We start from the raw sequence: 22,963 nt of genomic DNA on the forward strand, positions 1-22,963 counted from the left end.
TGGCAGTTTTGCCAAAAGCACCCGGTTGAGGGTAGTTACAACAATGGCGGGTTTGTGTCACCCCTGTGGGTATATAGACCTTTCTAGCCTACCCTCGAACAATGTTGCCGTACCCTCGGCAACAGGTGGGTTTTGTTTTGTTTTGGGCTGCTACGAACCGTGGTTGCTGTCGTGTTTAGCAGGAGTCGTGGGTTTAAACTCTGCACTGTTAAAAAAATGTATTATGTATTATGTACGAGTGGTTGTCCGTTAAAACTGACGGATGCTCGACCGCTTCGTGCGAGCGGTGTATAACGTCGTTTCCTCTGGAACAGTGTGAAAAGCAGTTTTTTGACGGTGTAACCATCTGTATCTTTATTGCACGTTGGTCCGTATGCTTCAGAAACGGGTAGGACGTCCGTATTCGCCCAGCGCTCTTTGCGTTTTTGCGTTACAGAGAGGGGTGTTATCTTCGAAATCCCCCCACTAAAGGACACCACTGCTGTGCCGTTGACCGTTGACCTGTTTTCCTTTCCAAATTTCCAATGGCGGTGACAGCGACAGACGCGTATCGGACTTTTTTTTTTTTTTTCTGCCAGGCCCTCGTACTTGGGCCCTTGAGCTTCTTCAGTGCTTGCGCCACCGAAGGTAAGTAACTGACCCTGCACTCATTGTTACTTAAATAGCACAGTGCTCATGAATGTGTATCGCAAAAACATGCCGGCTAAAATCAACATAAGCACAGACTTCTTATTCCCCAGGCTGTGGTTCGTCGTCATGGGCGTTCTTATATCCTGCACTCACAACTCGCTGCAGTGTACGTATATTCAGAAGTTTGCGTATTTTGCTGTCGTATCTAATCGACACAAAACGAAAGACCGAATGTAATAACAATTACGCCATACACAACTCGGCATCATTAGTCAGCGTCTGATTTGCATGCCATTCTTGTAGTGCAGCAAAGCTTTGTCTTTGCTTAAATGATTGTTACCGTCTGATTGACGTGACTTTTTTTTTCTTTTTTGCAGACTTGAATAGAGGTTCCAGATTTTAAGTAGAACTCCTTTTCTATTTCATATTACTTGAGCCCTGGTGCATGTGCTGCCGCAACCATTAAGCTCAGGTTCATACAGTGTGTCCCAGAAAACGTGTCATTGAATTATAATAAAAAACTACGCCACCTAGAATCATGCGGTCAACAGCATGTGTTCTTATTAGGTTTTTGCCACCTCCTAATGTGAATGTCATGTACTCCAAGTTTAATTATGTAAATATTTGCGAACTGAACTCGGAAATTTACCAAGTAAAGGTCACTTTTTTACCCCACCAATATGAAGAGCGTGCCTAATTCACTCAAATTCATGATAATTCACAGTGACATTCACGAGCTATCCCATCGGAAAAAATAGCCGAATATCATGCTATTCGGAGCACCGGACCATAGCGCGCGATGACGTTTTGAGCGCAATCGCTCTCAGTGCGACGAAAGGAGGTTCCGAAGCCAGCCCACAGAGTGATAGAAGAAAAAGCAACAGTTCCTAAAATTGGGAGAGGGAAAGCATTATCCCAGCGAAAGTCGGACGTGATAAGCCATGCCTGTTTTATCTCTTTCTGCGATGCCGGGGAGGGCTGGGTTTCCAACCTCCTTTCGTTGGACTGACAAAGATTGCGCTGAAAAATTTATCGTGCGCTATTCTGTACAACCTCCGTAGAGCAAGATGTTCGGCTACTTTTTCCGATGGGATAGCTCCTGAATATCCCTGTCAATTATCATTAATTTGACTAAATTAGACACGCTCTTCACATTTGTGGGGTAAAAAAGTGACCTTTACTAGGCGAATTTCCGACTTAAGCTCGCAAAAATTTACATAATTAAACTTACGTTAGACGACATTCACATGAGGAGGTGGCAAAAGCCCAGTAAGAACAAATGCCATTGATCGCATGACTCTAGGTGGTGTAGTTTTTTTATTATAATTCAATGACACGTTTTCTGGGACACCTTGTATATTGTCGTTTCAGGGGGTGACATTTTCAGTCAGAGCACTTTTGTCTTGCCGTGAAACGAGCGATACCCTTTGAAGCTGTTCGGATGTTCCTTGATGCTCCGATGCTTATGTTCTCTGCATACTTTGTCCTGAACATGGAACACCCAGGATGCATGCGAGCTTCATTGGAATTCATTATTGAAAGGTACGTTCAAGGGTAAATGAATGTAATACTTGTCCACTGATTGTATACCAACTAAGCGCGGCATGGTCTCTGACAATGTCCTACAAAGCATAGGCCTAGCCTAGCCTAGTTACGACTGCCCTCTTGAGCTTTCTCCGTGCAACCGGTCTCTCGACCAGCCTCTAAGGCCCTTTTGTGTATCTGTCTGTGTGTATGTGTGTGTGTATTCCGTTTTCTTTCCTTTTTTTTTCGTTTCTTTCTTTTTTTTCGTTTCTTCTTTTTTTTCGCTTCTTTCCTTTTTTCCTTTTTTCGTTTTCTTTCCTCTTTTTCGTTTCTTTCCCTTTTCTTTTCGTTTCTTTCTTTTTTTTCGTTTCTTCTTTTTTTCGCTTCTTTCCGTTTTTTCCTTTTTTCGTTTTCTTTCCTCTTTTTCGTTTCTTTCCCTTTTCTTTTCGTTTCTTTCTTTTTTTTCTTTTCTTTCTTTTTTTCGTTCTCTCTCTATTTTTTCGTTTTCTTTCCTCTATTTCGTTTTCTCCCTTTTTTTTTCGCTTTCTTTCTTTCGTTTTTTTTCGTTTTCTTTCATGCCGCCTTCTTTCCTTTTTTCGTTTTCTTCCTATCTTTTCGTCCCCTTTCCTTTTCCGTTCCTCTTTACGAAAGGAATAGCAAGTCGGCCTTTGCCTGACTAACCTTTCCTTGTTTTTTTTTTTTTTCTCAATAAACATATTCCCCCCCCCCCCCCTACAAAGCCAGCTTGTGTATTCCACTACTTATACGCATGATACACTATTTCATTAACGATAACGAAAAGCAACATGTGCAGGCCATGACTAGCTGATACCTGTCAACAGAATTCTGCACTGCGAGTGTAGTAAAAGCTTAAACCCTGCCACGATTTAAATCTGAATGAAAACGAATCCCTCTTTAAATCACATTTATCAAATCCATCGCCAAATCCAGAAGGCTGGCAACATAAAAAAATTTTCCTGGAAGAACAAGCCAGCTAGCCAATCTAAACCCTGATACTTCCACAGAAGTAGAATGCAGTCAAATTTTGAATTCTTTATTAGATGCATTATTTATTCTGAAGCTAAATTTGCTTGCAAAATGAAGTTTATATCTAAATTCATTGGAATTTTTTTCTCATACTTGATTTTGATTTGTTTTGTCGCATCCTTTCAAATAACCTCCAATTTGTTTGGTCAAATTCACATCTCTCATGTAGACTGGTATACATATTATACTGTGAAGCCAATGTACATCTCATTGCTTAGTCGGCCACTGAAACTGCAATTCATTAACGGACGAACGTTTATCAGCTTTACATACGACATGTGTCTCTTACTTAAATGCTTCGTGTTTCTTCCTTTAGACATATCATGAACCAGCCAGAGGAGCGGAGCACAGAACAAGCCAGGAAGACACATTCAAGAAAGGCACTCAAGGTGACTGAGCTGATGCGTCAAACGAAGTGAGCCTTCCAACAATACCAACTTTTTAAATAAATATTTTATAAAGCACAGTTCCTGCACCTGTTGTGTTGGTGACAAGTAATCCGAGCAGCGAATGTTACATTGTAGATGTATTCAAGTAGGTTTTCCAGCCTAAAAGAGACGAATTATCACTTTAGAGCACAAGTACATCGTACAGTATATCAGTCAGAGGCTGCGATGCCCTTGTTCTATTTGTCTACACATCTTTGTTCCTGTGAAGCATTGATATGCGGTCTCCGTTAGTACAATTGGGTATGGGTTGAATAGCAGAACCTCGTCGTAAGTACCACTCGTGTATAGGGAATGTGCGTCGTACAGGAGCTAGTGCAAACGCGTGGAGCTGTAGCAAAAAGCTGGTACACTTCATTATAAAGGAACAATCAATAGTAAAAAGACGGCGCACCTTAACATTTTATAACGGAACATGTGCGGTAAAGAAACAGTTCGCCGTACACCATAGAACGGATAAATCTCTGCAAGTACGGCACCGGTAAAAATGTCTGTTTTTCTACGGCGCTTTCGTAACGTCTTGCAACGGAGCATTTGTTTGTAAAAAAACTGTGCACCGTTGATCAGAAAACGGACAAATGTATGGCAATATCATATTGAGTAAAATTCCCGTTTTTCTACGGATTTATTTTTACCTGCAGTTTTCGACTACGTGGTGTGCGGAGTGTAGTACACGTTCAACACTGCCCGCAACGCATAGCGTTCTCCGTGAAAAGCAGCGGGTGGCAGCCCAGCGAGGGCTAGATGGCGGGTGCCATGGTTTTAGGAAAGTTAGTTTGTCTATAAAGACACATTGAACGGAATACATTCTGGTCAAAGTACTCGATGTGCACGCATGGTAGTACGTAAAATAAGAAATCATAAAAATAAAAATAAGTCACTAAATAAAGAGAATGGCAATCAATTTAAAAAGACGCCATTCCGCACATTCGAAGTAAAATGTATTCGATTTGTTGACCGACAGCAACCCCCCTCTCCCCAACGTCCCGCCTTGAGGTCGGGTGTATGATCACATTATCTAAACGGGACGCCGAGTCTGTAGAGATACTCCCGCATAAGCAGACGAAATCACGGGCGTTGTGGCGCTGTTGCCATGTCAGTATCTGTCGTTTCTACAATTTTTTTACATCCTTCGTACCTCCATCCCGCCTTTACGATTTCAAGGACATTATATTCGTATTTTCAATTTATGTACCGCAATCCAAACTGGTTCAGGAAGCGCCTAGAAAGTGGTTATGTGCTGTGCAGAACAAGTGAAATCGGAAGAGGCATTGAAGCTACGCTCTAAAGGTAGAACTTCACCCCATAACAACGTACTCTACCGAATGCTGTCGAAACAAGCCGAAGAAATTGCGCAGTTTTGATTCCATGTTAGCGCCGCGAAGCAACTGCGGCTATGAGCGGCGTATAGACGTGGACAGATGGAGAGAGGACAGCAGGAAGGAGTGGGGGACAGGTGGTTAAGTATGCGTATGGTGAGCTAGAATGACAGGTGTGCTTATCTACCCCAACAACACCGAATATCCACTGGATCTACGATTAATGGCTAACGTCCGTGGTTCGTCTGTCTGATGAATATTCCTCCGATATCCTGCGTGGATGAAGAAAATAAAGCGCGGAAATGATATCCTCAGGATATCCAGAAACGGACATGTGCGGTGATCTATGCCCCCAAAACACGTGACAGTCCTAAGGATATCCGATGTACGTCTGAAACTGTATGTTGGAATATCGTGGGGATAACAAGTTTCGTCTGACATATACGTATGTACGCTCACAGGTCCAAGTGGAGAAAGGACTCCTCAGGGACGTCCGAACGACATCCAATGTTCTGCGCTGCTTGCCCATGACATTGTTTTTTTTTTCCTGTGAGATTCAAGCGTTTGATGTGACATATTTAATGAAACTATACTTGTTTTGCACCGTTAACACGGATAGACAGTTAAAAGTTAAGGAACAACATGCCGAGACTGAAACCGGAATTTCAACAATTTCGAAACATAACTGACAAGAAAAAGTGACGGTAGCTGTGAGGGTATAATCCTCCGCTCCCACAGTTATTCTACCCTATAAACACGACTTTCCTTTTTCGGAAACATCAAAGAACCAGCATAGTAGTGTTTCTTGGAATATTCGAACTTTGCAAGTGTGCAGAATACGTCAGCGAAACGACACAAAACGAACAATAACCGATGACAGCCGAGAAATTAAGGGGCTCTCCCGTTGGAAAAGTCCGGAAGATTCTGGGCGTAGCATTTACTGTGTTAACCATTAACTTAATGTAGTCCAACAATTTCGTTTGATTAATTAAATTATTCACATTAAAACGGGTTAAAAATTGGACTGTTCGGTTTTCTGGAATCATGATTAAAAGCGTTAAAACCCCATTGCCGGGGAGCTAAAAAGACAGACAGAGACACAAGCACTGTACTGGGTCACATTAGTCACATTAGTAACGTAGCATGTGTGCTTTAAAATTAAGAATACATTAACCAGACAGAGCACCATCTCCCACGGACGTCCGAAATAGATCCCAATGGTTATATCCGAAAATGGACCTCCGTGGAACTCTCCTCGGATATTTATGGAGGGATATCCGTAGCCGTATATCCGCAGGAGGTCCTGTTATGGCTGTTTCACGGATTGTTCTAATCAGCTCCCTGATGGGATGCTGTATGTATCATGTATTGCAAGAGATAGAGAGAGAAACGGGGGACGATGTAGCACTGCATAAATTCGACTTTCTATGAACCAACTCAGTTTCTCAAACCAAATGACTAAGAAACAGAGACAACCTCGACGGTGACTTAATACGCCAAGCAATTTCTCATTTCACTGTTGTTTGTGTACACAATCGAATTAAACTTAGACATCTCACCCTTCATTTCGACTCACAGGCGAACAGGGCTCTCGAATGTGTAGAATCTCGCAAGAACACCAGTGTACAGCGTCTGTTTTCTGTTTGGAAGTGAATGCCACTTCATTTCCAAAGCTTTCCGGCTGAGTGGCCCAATCTCTCGTTTTTTTCTTTCTTTTTTGAACCGCCGCGCTTATTCTCCTTCATGGGGAACAAACCGGAGCAACAGAAAACAAAATCACCGGCGACGTTGGCAGATAAGATAGAAATACCGGAAAGACGCTTTATATTCTCGTATACTGACTTCTAAAAAAGTAACACTTGCTCAAGATACACGCTGTGCCTGCTTTAGTAGAAGCATTAGCTGTAAGAAATATCCATAAAACGTCCCTCCCTCGTCTGCTTAACGTCCCTATGAATATCCTTCAGACGTCCCAGAGGACGCCTTCTTTCTCTCACTTGGACGTGTGAGCGTACATATATTGGACGAAACTCATTATCTCCAGGATATCCCAACATCCAGCTTCAGGCGTACACGGGATATCCGTAGGAGAGCCATGTGTTGTTGGGCTGAATGTCTGTCGGACGTCAATGAGGACTCTTTTCTCTCACTTGGACCTGTGAGCGTACATATATCGGACGAAACTCGTTATCCCCAGGATATCCTAACATCCAACTTCCGACGTACATCGGACATCCATAGGACAGCCTTGTGTTATTTGGGTAACTACAGGGAAAAGCTAAGTCTCCGCATCTGTCTTCGTGTAAGCAATTTAACATTTTTGACGTCGAAGCTTTCCCTTTCTGCTTGCATTTGTGGTTGCCTATTGCGGGGCAGTGACATCAAGGACGTCACGAGACAACGGCAGACGAGTGTGCCTAATGGCCGGCACCTGAACACCTCGATGCGGTAACATGGGCCATGATGTAGATGTTCGTTCGTCACCTTATCAGAAAGCGGCATGGGCGTGTGCATGCTTTGGTTCCCCAGTCCGGTGAACAAGAAAATAAATAAGGAAAATAAAAAACGTTATCTTGTCTACCTCCTGCTTTGATAGGCGTAAAAAGAAGGGGTTTCGCAGCATGATATTCCACTGGTGAAAATATTTCTATTATTGCTTCTTCGAGAGCGTATGGGTCATCGGCATGTCTGGATAGTTGCTTGAGCAATGGAAACAAAAAAGTATGCAAAAGGACGTCAGGCGGGGGGGGGGGGGGGGGGAATATAGGTCTATTGCAAAAAAAACACAGAAAGAGGGGAAAGGTTAGCCTGGCTCCAGAAGCCGACTTGCTATTCTCGCTTACAAAAAATGAAAAATAAAAAGAAGAAAAAGAAAGAAAAACTAAAAGAGCGAAAGAAATGAGGCGCAGTCACAGGCTCAGCGCGAGCCCTGTGTCAGTAAGGAAGCGTACGAGCTCCCTTCCGACGCGCCACTGAATGGGGCGTTGCAGAGGGCCCAGTAGCGTTGCCAGCGAGACCTCCCTCAGCCCTAGGGCAGCTAGCCGCTCCATGAGAGTGGCACGGAGAGCGGCGAACAGGCGACAGTGGAGGAGCAGGTGGGAAGTGTTGCCCTTGGTAGAGCAGGCTGCACATGTAGGGGTGTCAAGCGTGCTGATTTGGAAGAGCCGTGTTGGCGTTCGAGCCACGCTTAACCGCAGACGGTGGATAACAGACGCCTCACTCCTCGTTATAATAATAGTGTTTTATCGGTGCCCAAGAAAGGTCGTGACGGCCCTAATGTTGGCGCACACAAATACAATACAATGCACTACAAATAGACACAATATACATACAAATACAGCAATACAATATGCACTAACAACAAGACACGATCTACGCGGTCACACACACACAAACAAAAACAAAAGAGACTGTACATCAAGAAAAAAAAATACATGACTCGAATTGAAAACGAGAAAAGTGCACACGCTCATTGTAATGTGAGAAACACATGCAATCGCACTGCAACAAAAGGGAAATTATCTGAAAAAGTCAAAGAAAAGAAATCTCCGAAAAATGAGAAGAGATATGACACCTAAATGATGTACATGATGCTGAAAAAATATCAAGAGATGAAGGGAGCGAGTTAAAGAAGATTTGGCATCGTGTAAGGGGGTCATTAGGGCAGCAGTGGTTGATATAGAACGTTGAGGGGTTCCGCAGAGTAGCACGCGGGAGACAAAAATTTAGGCGGCCTAACAGAAAAGAGGAATCAAATATGGAGTGCACACATTTATAAAGAAACATCATGTCATGAATGTGGCGGCGGTTAACAAGAGGAAGCAAGTGCAGGTAATTTGAAAGCTTGTCATAGTCATACGATAAAAATGCGGAGGACATTCCGCAACAAACGCGAATGAATAATATGAAGTGCCCTCTTCTGCACAGCTTCAATAAGTTTGATATCGGTGGCACATAAAGCATTCCATACTACTGACGCATATTCAAGTCGGGGAAGAACGCAAGCTTTGTAGAGAGTAAGAAACACCGTGTGAGAAGAAAACATTTTACAGCTGTAGGTAAGCAAACCAAGCATACGCAGAGCAGCAGAACGAATTGCTCTCACATGCTCATGAAATTGAAGCTTCGCATCAAAGACAACACCGAGATCACGAGTGCCGTCGACTCGGGCTATTTCGCCATCAGAAAAGTACTGAAATCGGGTTACTTGAGACTTGCGCGTGAATGAGATAACTTTAGTTTTTGACGTGTTGATTTTGAGGAAATTAGAAGTACACCAAGAAATAACACTGTAAACATCATCCTGAAGCAGTAAGCAATCAGAAGGCGAGGTTATGCTTTTCATTAATTTGAAGTCATCAGCATACTGTAGCATAGTGGAATGTTTGACACAAGTTACAAGATCATTAATAAAAATATTAAACAGTAGAAGTCCGAGATTTGACCCTTGGGGTACGCCAGACGTAGAAACATAGGTATCAGAGTAGGATCCGGACACACAGAGTATAAGCGATGCCGTAAGTACGAGGCAAAGAAACATACAAGAGAGTCAGAAACACCATATAAACCAAGCTTACGAAGGAGCAAATCATGGTTCATTAAGTCAAATGCTTTCGAGACGTCAAAATAGATTACATCCATTTGACCACGAGAAACAACCGCTGGGGAACAGGCTGACATAAATGATACAAGATTTGTGACTGTTGATCTCCCAGGCATAAAGCCATGCTGACTGTCTGCAATTTTGCGCTTAAAGAACGAGGACAGATTAATATAAATAATGTGTTCAAAGACTTTGGAGCTGGCGCATAAAATACTCATAGGTCCATAATTAGTAACAATGTTATGGCTGCTCGATTTATGAACAGGAATGACCAGGGAAGACTTCCACGGTTGTGGAAAAGTATTTCGTTTAAGAGAAAGATTAAATATGAATACGAGCACAGGCGAAAGGATGTCACGATAAACTTTAAGGAAAATAGCGGGGATACCGTCTGGTCCCGGTGTCGCTGTGGGCCTTAGTTTACGAATTGAATTGTGTACATCATTCTCAGTAATAACAAACGAGGACAGATGATCACCGTGCATTTGCGTAAAAGAAAAGGCAGAATCTGTGCTGGCCGAGTCATCAAACACAGACGAAAAGTGTGACGCAAAGATATTTGCCACGACAGGCAGATTGCATTGCATCACATTACCGTCAAACAGAGACATAGTGACATTCTCACGCTTACATTGTTTATGCCAGGTCCAGAAATTACGAGGATTGTTTTTTACGTCATCCTGAATCCCTTCCAAATACGCATTACGGTCTGAGTCAGCAGACTTCTTGAAGAGCCTCCGAAAAAGAGCAAATTGTTCATAGTCAAACGCCCTTCCAAATTTCTTAAATCTTCTATGAACATATCTCTTTTTGGTAAGATAACTGCGTGTGAGAGCAGAAAACCAAATTGGGTATTTGCGCCGACGTGGTATGGAATATGGGACAAACTCAGAAATAGCATTTCTAAGAATATTGGTGAAATTCAACACTGCATCATCAGGATCAATACAGTTATACACAGAGGAGAAATCGCATGCCGCAAAATGGTGATAGAGACCAATATGATCTCCCTTACGCAGACCCAGTCGAGGGGTAGATGACAATGAATGTACGCGCGCGCACAAGAACAGAAGAGAGAAGGGAGGATGGTAAGTGTCAACCGGAACAGTGGGCGAAACTGAACACCCCAAAGAAACATCAAAGTTTGAAAAACACAAGTCTAGAAAATTACCATGCTTTTTAGGTATGTTGTTCAACTGAGCTAGTTGATGAAAGCGCGCGAAATCAAGAAGAACATTTCCCAGATGAAATGCAGAACAATTACGTGACACTCTGTCATTAGTGAAGTCAACACCAGGAGCATTAAAGTCACCAAGAATTAGAACTTTGGAATTAACATTCATAAGCTTCTGCCCTATTGGAAGTAAATAGTTCTCAATAAGAGTTACATTAGAACCTGGAGAAAAATAATGCGCACCTATTAAGATTCTGTCGTTATCACGAAAGCAACATTTAAGCCAAACACATTCCGGTACAAGCTCCAGATCAGAGCGACGAGATACATTGAAATGAGACCGAACAGCAATAAGGGAACCACCACCCCTCTCGTTTTGGGTTTGACAGCGATCGGACCTATGAACAGTATAAGACGAAGGAAAAAAAGAGGAACTGGGTATACCTGGCCACAACCATGTTTCAGTGAAGCATATGACATCAAAACAGCATTCAATCACTTCATTAAAACACACTACATCTTTTGTCCTAAGACCCCATACATTCTGATAATAAACGCTACACTGAGTAACGTCAAACTGATTATGCGGAAGTGAGCCAATTTTCACCTGAAAGGCACAAACAAACTATTGTGAGGAGGCTACACGTTGCCCTACGTCATCACTTGCAAATATCATATGGGTACGCAAGGGACCAGTGAATTCGCAGAATAGACAGTCTTCAGGCCACAGATTCGCGTCCATCAATTTTTCAAAATCACTATCTTGGCAAGAAATGTGAAAGGAAGCATAGGCAGGGCTCCGAATTACCAGTTTAGTACATACCTGCAGTTCAATGGCAATGGACGTATTGCATTTTTGGGTCGATGGAGTGCAGAAATGTATTGGGCGAGATGGCACGCTCTATGAAATCTTGGACACAGCGAAAGCGCAAGCGACGTATTTGGAGCAGGCAGGCTGACATTGAAAGCGGGATGCTGAGACTCAAGGCAGCCGTAGTATGGGCACGTTTCGCAGCAATGTCGTCACGGGTATTTCCGGGCAGCCCGACGTGACTGGGTACCCACTGGAGCCGTACGCAGTGGCCGGAAGCCAGGAGCTTGTTGTATCTGGCGATTACAAGCGTGCAGCGATCGCAAATAGCACTGCACCGGTACGACGCCAAGGTATCCAATGCTTACTTGCTGTCCGTGAAGATGGACCACGAGTCGGCCTGTGAACCGGATATGGCGTTGAGCGCTTCATAGATGGCTGTCAGTTCCGCTTCAATGGATGAAGTTTCATGCGGCAGCTTGAAAGCCTGTGCAGTGTCGCTGTGAGGCATGTAGAAAGCTGCAGACGACGCGCCGTACACAACCGAGCCATCCGTGAAAATTGCTTTACGCTGACCGTGGACCGAGTTCAAATGGTCAGAGCAAACTGGCGCGCAGCGAGGACAGGAATGTCGTTTTTACGGGACATGTCGGGAATATGCAGGTCCGTCGTGGGCAGCTCGAGGGTCCACAAAGGTGGGGCGTATAGCAGGCGCGACGGAGGGGGCGGATGAGACTGTGCCAGTCTGCAAACAGCAGCCCCGAAAGCTGAGTTTTCATACAGTAGGTGAATGTCCCGTGCGTAGTGGGCAGCATGTCGTGTGCGGTACCGCGCACAAGAGCGGAGGGTCTCCATGTCGCGTAGGACGTGGGCTGGCGTCCCCTTCGCCTCAGCCAAGACCAGGAAGGTGTCGGTCGTTTTGGGGACACCAAGGCACACTCGAACGCTCCGCGCCTGGATGTTCAAAAGTTCGCGCTCTGTTGTTGAACTTAGACCGTGCAATACCGGTAAGCTGTAACGCAGGAGCCCTAGGACGAGTGAGGTATGCGCCTGGCGAAGGTCAGGGAATGATGGGCCCCAGGACGAACCAGAGATGCGGCGGAGGACGTCCACGATGGTAGTCGCCGCTGTGGACAGGACCTTGACGTGCTTGGTCCAAGTCAGCTCCCTGTCAATGGTTATTCCCAGGTATTTGTGATGACGTACGAAGGCGAGCTGTTGGCCGTCAACGAAGAGGGGGAACTTGCGGAAGAATCGGCGGGTGAATGTCATGGCAACAGTCTTGCTGAGTGAGATAGAAAGACCACGGTCGGACAGGTAAGATATACCTATGGTGGTAAGATATATATATACCAGCGGCATGGCCGAGTGGGCTAAGGCGTCCGGTCGCTGGTGTCGTGCTGTAGACTGGGAGGTGGTGGGTTCGAATCCTACCGCCGGCTGTGCTGTCTGAGGTTTTCCCTGGGTTTTCCGAAGACTTTCCAGACGAATGTCGGCACAGTTCCCCCTGAAGTCGGCCCAGGACGCATACTAACCCCCCTGTCCCCCACTCCTTCCTGCTATCCTCTCTCCGTCTGTTCACACCTGTACGTCGCTCATAGCCACAGTTGCTTCGCGGCGCTAACATCCAATAAAAAAAAACAGGTAAGATACGATAGTGTCCAGAGCACCTTGCAAGCGACGCTGGATTACATCCCGTCGAGTGGAGGAGGCCGATGCAGAGGTCGTTAACGTATATTTTGACGTTGACATGTTCACTTAATTGGGCAGGTAAAGCTGCCATAATGACGTTGAACAGCAGTGGGCTCAGCACACTCCCTTGCGGGACACCTCGCAGAACTATGTAGTGTGCGGTGTCCCCATCAGAGGTGCGATCAACGAGGAAGTCCCGAATCCATGCGAGTATGGCCCCCAATGCCAGCGTGGCAGTGACAGTGCTGTACACCACGCTGTCATATGCTTTTTTTACGTCGCGGAAGACCGCTGCTGTGAGCTTCCCTTCCGATCGCGCTTGTTGCAAACTAGAGACAATGTCGACGACGTTGTCTATCGCCGACCTTCCGTGGTTTAATATAAAAATACTACGCGTATGAAGAGTAAACGTTCCGTTCTTCGTTGCTTCAAACATGCTTTCTTCGGTCCGTACTGATGTCGATATCATTCGTCATCCGCAAAAACGGGACATATGTGTTCACTGAGCCAAAAACACGGCGGAATCGACACTCTAAAACGGGACAGTCCCAGCCAAAAAGGGGCACCCTTCCCCAGACTGAATTCACCCATGATTCAAACTCGCACATAGCTGGTGTCATCTGTTGTCGCTCTTCAATATAGCCAAGTTCCGTGGACGTTATCACGTCCTCCCTTGACAGCCCGTCGGGATTTGCGAGACGTGACGCCATCTGAATACCATTACGCCCAGGACACGGCCTATAGTGGCGACATCTAGTCGAGAGAACGGACGAATTTAATGGCCTCTGCTAATGGCTAATCTCCCTAGTGATTCGTTTTCACTCTTGTGAGTTATTTACAACAATAGGCATGTGTTGCGTACTGTGAACGAAAAGTATTATTTTCTGAGGGTGTATACTACCTTGAATACTACCTTGTGTTACGAGTAAGTATAATTCGGTTAACGGGGAGTCAGCGCAACCATCCAACTTCGAAAGATATAGACAACAAGGCTTCGAGCAAGGAACTCGATAGTTTGCGTTATGCGTTGAGATATGGATTACAGATATAGCGAGTGAGTAATACAAGGCGTCTTTTTTTTTCTGTTCGACATAAACACATTTCGTATTAAAAACAGTACTTAAAGCAGCTGCACCAAGGCTGTTAGAGGTGCGTAAATTTCGCTTTCGCAGGTGGGTTATACGGCCAGGCGAACATCCTGTAGCACATGCAACTACTGGATGACCAATTAGCTAGAATTCGTTAATTAAATTGTGAATTAGATGTTTTCCCAGAAATGCGAGATAGCAGAATTGAAGCCAGTCATTATTCAAATCCATCGTCCTTATCAACCCTAGAAGCGAACGTTCCTTGAGATATAAATTCCCGAATTCTACGATGAAAAGAGTCCGAAACCAGAACTACGCACTGCTCTAGCGCATTTCAAGTTGCTCATGTTACACACGCAGAAGCAACGCGTACATTCGTATATATCAAAATCGTAGTGTAGGTGAAATACAGCTACGCTTATGCTACTTTATTTGCTTATATATGTTTTGACATAACAAATTATTATTTAGGGTTGAGGTCTCGCCAGGGTTGTCTGGATTTAATCCACATGAATTTTATCCGGTGGATTTTTTGGGATTTTATCCATACAATTTAATCCGGATTTTTAAGGGATGCTGTCTACATGCGATGTGAAAGACAATCTTAATTCAATGTCGCACGGAAAACTCCCGCGTTATTTTATTGTAGTGTTGGCTGTTTACAAAAGCCCAGGTAGGCGCAACGTTAACTTCTAAATTTTTTTATCTTAGTAACTTTTTAACTTGACCTTTTGAGCTTTTCAGGTTTAACTTTTTTTCTGCTTCTTCTGCGCATTCAGGGAGAGGCTTTCTTCTGCTTCCTGGAGGCATTGACTTGCAAATAAAGTACGACAGCTAATCCAGGTGTGTCGCGTCTACACCATTCACCCACGCAAGAACCACGCGTGCATGGAACTCTACCTTTCGTAAAACAATGAAAACTCATTCAATGTTACTGAGACAGGCAGCTTCATAAACCGAAACTATGAAAGGTCACCCTAAATCAAGAAGGACAGCAAAACACATTTGTTTTTACTCTGTGTCACATTTCTAGGCTTGTCTGTGTTCTCCAAAAATATCCAAGAATATCCGGGTTTTATCCAAAAAAAGCCCACTGGAGAGGATCTTTTTAGGAATATTCGAATTTTTTTCAACCCTGGGTCTCACCCCATTTCACGCCATGGTGCCCACTACTTGATGGAATATTGATAGAAATGAGGATAGTTTTTTGTACACTACTTTCGTGCTGTATTCGCAGCAGTGCCCTTCTAAAGGGCCTTTGGGGTGTGCTGAAATGAAATAAATAAGTCAGTTGATTCGCATATGCGCTGTAAGTTATTTGGATAATTAAATAAATACCTACGCAAAACACACGTATTCGCCCATGTTTGCCAATGTCGAGGCACAAATAACTTGTACATTTTGCAAATATTTCGTGTTGCTCCACTAAATGTTTGCTAAAGTTTCGACTTTTGTAGTTGAAGAGTTGGCAGAGGCCACAGGAGCTTCTTTATCAGTGTCAACCATGAGATTGGTTGGGTGGTTTAAAGAAAGACAGAGAGAGGTTGGCCCATCCCTGCGTTAGGACTTGGGGCTTTCCCAGTATGCGGAACGAAAGTCAAGAGAGAAGAAACTCTTAGCACAGTCAAGACCATCCTAGACATGATCAATCCTCGGCATTAGGATAGACATTCTTAGTGGTTCTCCTGTTCGAACGACGGTAATCCGCAAAATAAATTATTGTCCCGTCTATCTTAGTTCCGATGTTCCCGTTGTTCTATCCTGTTTGGCAAGCGTGTCTTTCAGCTTCCTTGAGCGCCCGCGGCGACGCGGTGTTCAACATGCCGAGTAGCTCCCAGAGGAGATTTATTGAAGCCAAAGAGATGCGCGTAGGACATCTAAAAAGCAAACAGCCTTTCATTTTGAAAGGGACAGATGATAAGCGCTATATATGCTTCAAAAGCTGCTGGAACGTTTGCCCCGGGTACGCAGTGTCTGGCGGTGATAGGTGAAAAAGATCAATATGTGGAATGCACCAGTGTCATCGACACAAGCATGCTACGCGTGCACTCTAAGAAAAAAATGAGTAAAATAGGGAACAATTGCAGCTTCTAGTCCCCTAGATTTCAATTACTGCAATTGTCACTGCAAATTGTCACTGAACTTCGCGAATGGTCTTCCGGATGCAACAATCTACATAAATATGTGCTCTTGGTCAATTTGATGGCATAAGGTCAGGGGCGGATCCAGGGGGGTGGGCCTGGCCCCCCCCCCCCCGAGAAATCCCTCTACCCCCCCATTCCAGCAGATTCTCCTGCCGCACGCTCCGTTTTCCGCACACGCCACACGGTGGCGTTCCTCTACAGCTTGCTATGCTTCGCAACATGTAGATCATAAATAAAGTTATGGTGTGAAATGAAACCGCATCAGCTCGCCGTCTTACATGGCGACCCCCCCCCCGTCTTCTCTCATTTTTTTAGTGCCCCCCCCCCCCCCGAGGATCTCCCCTGGATCCGCCCCTGCATAAGGTTGTATAACTCAGCCAACTTAGAAATTTTCCACCCACACAGAGTAAGAAACAGTTAGCCCTTCCTTCGAAAATTGTGCCCTATGTATGTCGCAAGATTTTATATCACTCGATATATCACGGTTGACGGTTTCTATCAAAGTATTTTCATGCATGCACACGAATTATGTACCTGGAACTGTTTGAACACAGCGTGAGATGCAGTCCCCACTCTGTGACATTCGTTTACTCCCGTCATAGCAAACATGGTGTCCCAAGTGGGCACGACCTAAAGAATTCACAGATGTGGTTAGCAGTTATGTGAGGATGGTGACATCCACGATACCAGTGTCGTGTCTTGCTCGGACCACAGTCACTTCTAGAGCACTTAATTGATGGCAGTGCTGCTACTGCATCAAGCCCGAACAGTGTGGTTCATTGATGCACTACGTGCAATAGAAGTGAAGCGCTCTGCGTCTTGCACTTGACAGGGATGACAACACATCCTCGCGCTGGTATCTGCCCTCTTGAATAGTCATGAAGCTGAATCGAGGATGGTCGCAGTAAGAAATAACTGAAGAAGGTGGAATGATAGACGTCCCTGGACAGTATGGAAACAGACGATGCTGTGTCGATTAAGAACTTGACGTTCTTGTCTGCAGCTTCCACTGAAACGTAGACGGCCTTTTCCTTGGTCGCATATCACCTTGAGAAGCAGAGCACTTGCCGTAATCGAAGAACTGACGTCGTCCTATGAGGTATCGAACTCCCGAATCTGCTGAAGTTCGGAAGACAAGCAATAAGTTGTATCTGTTCTGTCTTGGAAAGGAAATGCTGTTGCATCATATGCCTTTCTAAGTGGTTTCGCTGGTCTTGGTGGCCTAGGGACCTTTTATATATCTCTCATTGTTTGTGATGAGAAATACGCTGAACAAATACAGATGAGAAACCACGTATGGTAGCTGATGACCGAGGTTGAAAATGTATAAAAAACACACGCACGCTGACTGGGTGCTCCAAATGTGCCCGCACTTCCCAAAATAAATAATTCACTAAGGTATCTGCTTGTGCTCCTGAAGCCACACTAGAAGTGTCCTTGGGGGATTTGCCGGGGAAGTTCTGAAGATGATACGCGGAGTCTCATTCTAACACATTTCTGACAAATTGAGGACCATTCGGGGACGTCCTAGGGATATTATTCCTATCTCTGAGTGACATCCCTGGGACAGCCTGGTGAGGTCAGTGTGTTCTTGGGGGTTTGATTGAACCTTGCACATGGCTCTGAAGTGACCTACATTCTTGCAGTTAAAGCATTCTTTATCTCGTGCGATACAGTTTGGCGAGTTAGCCAAATGGCGCGTTCAGCCGCGTTCAGCGATAGCAGACAGTTGATTCTTCGCTTTCGGCTTGTCTCGGGGCTTGCTTGAGCTCTTTGTTCTGTTGCTTTAGAGTAGTCGAACTGTAGCGGTTTCCTCATCAAGCTGATGATGAGCTGCTTTCCGACTCTGTTCTACATGACGCGCTAGCACAACCGCCCTCCCAGAGTAAGTGCTAAGCCCTCTAGTAGTAGACGTTCCCGTTCCTGCGGCAAAGCGGCTTTATCGACAGGTTGGTCACGCAGAGTTTCGTCAAGCATCGGCCCGTAATTACAAGTAATGGCGAGTCCTCGAAGAGCTGTAACGTAGTCCTCGACGGTTTTATCGGGGAGCTGAACACGCTGCCGAAACATCTGGCGCTCTACCATAATGTTAGACGGCTCCGCGTACCTCTTTTCAAGCGTAGGGCTTGTTCGTAGACATTGACTGTGGCTGCAGCCGTCGTCGAGGCTCGTCCGTTGACTGGTTCCGGTGGTACAGCAGCAAGTAGCAGCGTGTAGAAAAATTCGCTGGCCTTCCGTTCCCAAAGCATGAAGAAGCACGGCCTTCTGTCGTTCTGGCACGAAGGAAGCCCCGTCGATGGCGAGCATGTAGTTCTGGGATATATGCAGACATATTGATTCCATGGCACGAGTGGCTTGCCAGGTCGGTCCAGGAGCGGTAGTACAGTAAGAACACCGCCAAAATTAATGATAATTGTACCGGTTGAGACAAAAGTTTACGGAACACGCGAGTGGCGTACTCTTTCTTCGGTGCCGCACCCTAGCAGCTGGCGGAAGCGGGTGAGTTCACTGTTTCGGAGGGGTGGAAGGGTGCGCTGTTGGCGACACACAGTGGTAGTTCCGGTGTCCCTTGAGTGTGTCTGGGAAGTGGAAACTACCGCTGTGTGCCGCTAATAGCGCACCCTTCCACCCCTCCGAAACGGTGAACTCACCCGCTTCCGCCATCTATTAGGGTGTCGCACCGAAGAAAAAGTACGGCACTCGCGTGTTCCGTAAACTTTTGTCCCAACCTGTACCGCGTACAACAGATGCAGAGCCACTGAAATCCTTGACCTTCCAAGAAGTCACGTAGCTCTTTCGACAAGTCGCCAAAATGTCGTGTCTTGCTCAGAACACAGCCAGTCCTAGAACACTTTATTGATGAAAATGGTACTCGCCATATACACCAGCGGCGTAGTGGCGACACCACAACCAGCAAACGGAACTCCTCAATGCCGGCAAATCTCAAAGCTCATCAAGTATGTGTGGCTGAGCTGCCGAGACCATGGGCAGGATCTAAAATAGCACTTGTCACATAGAATGGATATCTCTCAAGGGTGTGAACTTCTGATGTGTAGGCCACGAATTTAGTACCTAAGGTGACAACTCTTCCTCGGCTTCACGAGGGGATGAATGTGTAGGTCATAGACTTGCGTCGCCAAGGGAGCGTAAAGAAGAAAGCTCAAGAAACCCCGTTACTACTAGGTTCGAGACTGGTGGCCGAATTCGCTTAATTCCGCAGCCTTATAAGACCCCTGTGGAAGATGGGGAAGAATGTGCCGACACAGAAGACAGTACTTCTGGACAAAACTGCGCTTTGTGACGATGATATTCATGCTAGATCTGCTCGTTATGTGAAGGAACCACAAAATTACCAGGCGCGTTCAGTCTACGTTTGTGAACTATGGACTGAATGTGTGTTTATACCTATTAATATTTTGCTTTAAATTCAGAAGGGGAGATGTGGGATGCAGCAGTGTCATCGACACAGGTACTAGACCCGTGGCAGGAGCCCGCTTGAGGTTTATTCAATCAAACGTAGCTCAGGCTTTCGAGTATATTAATCTCCTTGCGTGGTTCCACTCTGGTCACCACGGCGTCACGCTACTCATAACAAAAACAATAGTACCGTGAGAGCCCCAAGGCGGCATGACGGCTATACTAAACCTGTCTGGAAGTAGGCACGCGGAGATGTTCGTCAATGTCATAGCACACTGAGAATGACCCATACACCAGACGCATGACGAACCAACTATACCTCTGGTTCAGTGAACAGACAAAACATACCTTCATCTGGGAGAATCGTACTTACGTACCCATAATCCTATCTCGGCACTGTAAAACAGAGGGAATTATAAGATCGACAAGCACATGCAACCAGGGGAGGGTAACGGAAATGGTAACGGAAGCAGAAACGGTCTATTACCGAAATTCGATAACAGAAACAGAAACGAATACCACGGTCCTTCATTACCAGAAACAGAAACGGAAACCAAAATTATCGTCCGGTATTGAATTCGGGTAATGGCTTTTCCTGTTGTGCGATGACATTTGAGTGACGTTTCATTTTATTTTTGTATTTTGATAACTCCATTCTCTGTAATGCTTTAAATACTACACGTGCGTGAGCATGGAAACAAAGCACAATATTGGATCTCGAGGGTGCATCCCTCGCTTACCTCGTCCCAGTCCTCATAACTCTATGACATCAACGTCTGACTATAGACTCCACGATAGCACGAGAATGACAGCCTACGATTTTTAGTTGTGTATTTTTTACTTTTTTTCATTTCACCGTGGCTATGGCAGTATTATTTACTACTGAGAGTGCCCGCTTATGAATGCGACGTTGGATGAAGATTACGCCTGTCTTGAGTTGCTGGACTTAGAGTGACGAAAGACATGTTCCTACATTTTTTTAAAAATCTTGCAAGATGTGCGCATCCCAACGACGTAAAATTACTTGTGTAGTGTGTACGCGTGACACCAAAGCAGGACTTGGGCAAAACGGGGTGCTGACAGAGCCGGACTGGCTGTCCTCTCGCAGCTCTGTAACAGCCTTTCCGTTACCAGAAACAGTAACGGAAACTTAACGGAAACGAAATTGAAAAAGGCTGGTATGAGAAACGGATAACGGGAATGAAAATATAGCAGTAGCGAAAATGCAAACGCTAACGAAAATACGCCCGTTACCCTTCCCTGCATGCAACTTGTACCCATGCCGAGAGCAACAAGAGGTTGCGTCTCCCAACGAGGGTATGCCGAAAACATGGTTTCAGCTGGACAACAGTCAATCAGCGCCGCATTTTCATGCAGAAAATCCAATCTACGAGAACGTCATGAGTACAGGCACGTAAGACCGAAAACCGTACACAGTAGCGTACTGCTTGAATTTCGACTCGGACTGTACATTTGACTACGGGCACAACATGTGTATTTGTCGCGCTTCTGAGACATTGAGGACTGAGAAATGAACTGAGAACTTTCCGTACGCAGTAACAAAATACGGACGACTTATGTATGTGTTGCACCTGGATCAGTTGAAGAAAAAAACGTTATCCACACTTACTTGAATCATTTCGGGGAGGTTCTTGACTGACGTCGTAGTCCGCCCTCCTCGTACTGCGGCTGTGAGTTGTCCTCATGGGTTGAAGTCCTTGTGCGCACTGGATATTGTCGAGACTGCCTTGACGTGGAGGGAGAATGTTGGCGATCCTTATCGAGTTTCCTCTTTCAGCTTGACATGACACTTGGCCTGCACATATGAGCCGTGTCATCCAGTTTTCGCAATGGTTCAGTGAAAGAAAATAACTTGTGGTCCCACACATTTTTAGCGCAGCAACATATCCTACAGGTTATTTACGTTATGCTGCTTTTCCTATGATTATGACTTTGGACTTCATTTCAGTTATCTTATCTGTGTTCGATAATTATGACATATAAATTACCGTGATTGCATAAATAATGTTTTTTTTTTCTTTTTAAATGGTAATTACGGCTTCAGTCTCTGTTGCCTGCACTCGCTGTTGACGGCCTTTTCTCGTTTGTTTTGGATGTTCACTGTTCCTGTTCACTCGCATGTCCTATTATGGGTCTGCAAAATATATTGCCATATCCCACTAATCCCTTGGCGTTTGCCCTTCAGATTATCCAGAGTTGAAGAGCATTTATTCTCCTGGGAATCTACTCGAATATCTTCTCCACCCATTAGAGGATAATGATGATGGAGATAATAAAGATGTTAACGGGTAAGGTATGCAATTAAATATTGTAGTTTGCATGAAATTCTCATGATGAACCTGTAAAGTATTGATCGATTTCCCTGCTTCATCTTTCTGTTACATAACTTGTGTTTGGATTCCTTCAGCCTTTTCGACTTTTCACTGCTACAACACGAAAGCTGTACGCCGTAACAACCCATAAACGTATGACAAGCAGCAGAGAAAACACGGACAAGGGTGAGGAACAAGGGTGCTCACCCTTCTCCGTGTTTTCTCTGCTGCTGCTCATACGTTATGGATTGGCACCAACTACGCCGCATTGTTCCCGTAGAGCCGTAACAACACTTATCATTACAGAGAGAGAGAGACACCCTAACTGCCCTGATTAGCAGTACGAGTAAGGAGTGATAGTATCATTTACGCACACGCATCGACACCATAATTAAAGGGATTATCGCATCCGTCCCGGTCAATTCCGAAACTGCAGTGCAGTTTTACGCCGCGTTCATCGCTGATAATAATGCGGGAAATCCGACGCGAATCGGTGGCGTTGTTCCTGTGCAGTCGCATGTTACACATGGCAAGAGCAGACGACGTATTTTTAGAGTATTCCAGGATTCCCTTCTCTCGAAACGTCACCCGCACAAGGCCAATCAGTGAGCGCCTTTTGGCGCGGACGAGACCAATCAGGGAGCGACCGGAGGGACCTTGGTAGCTTTGGCGACCCAGCAACCGACAGGCTGGCGGGCGAGCTGGAATACTAATGGACGGCGTCTGCTCTGTGAT

The 22,963-nt window shown here is 45.2% G+C and overlaps 1 protein-coding gene across 1 annotated transcript in view; it reads left to right on the forward strand.

The window, feature by feature from the left end:
• Positions 1-22,963, forward strand: part of LOC135395871 (TBC1 domain family member 19-like) — a 66,252-nt gene that overhangs the window by 1,142 nt on the left and 42,147 nt on the right. Inside the window, exon 2 of the mRNA XM_064626959.1 lies at positions 22,102-22,204. Within this exon, the coding sequence (XP_064483029.1) occupies positions 22,102-22,204 (103 nt within the window). The remainder of the gene's footprint in view (positions 1-22,101; positions 22,205-22,963) is intronic.

The sequence above is a fragment of the Ornithodoros turicata genome, chromosome 5 (assembly GCF_037126465.1).
Source record: "Ornithodoros turicata isolate Travis chromosome 5, ASM3712646v1, whole genome shotgun sequence".
In the NCBI taxonomy this organism is placed as follows: Eukaryota; Metazoa; Arthropoda; class Arachnida; order Ixodida; family Argasidae; genus Ornithodoros; species Ornithodoros turicata.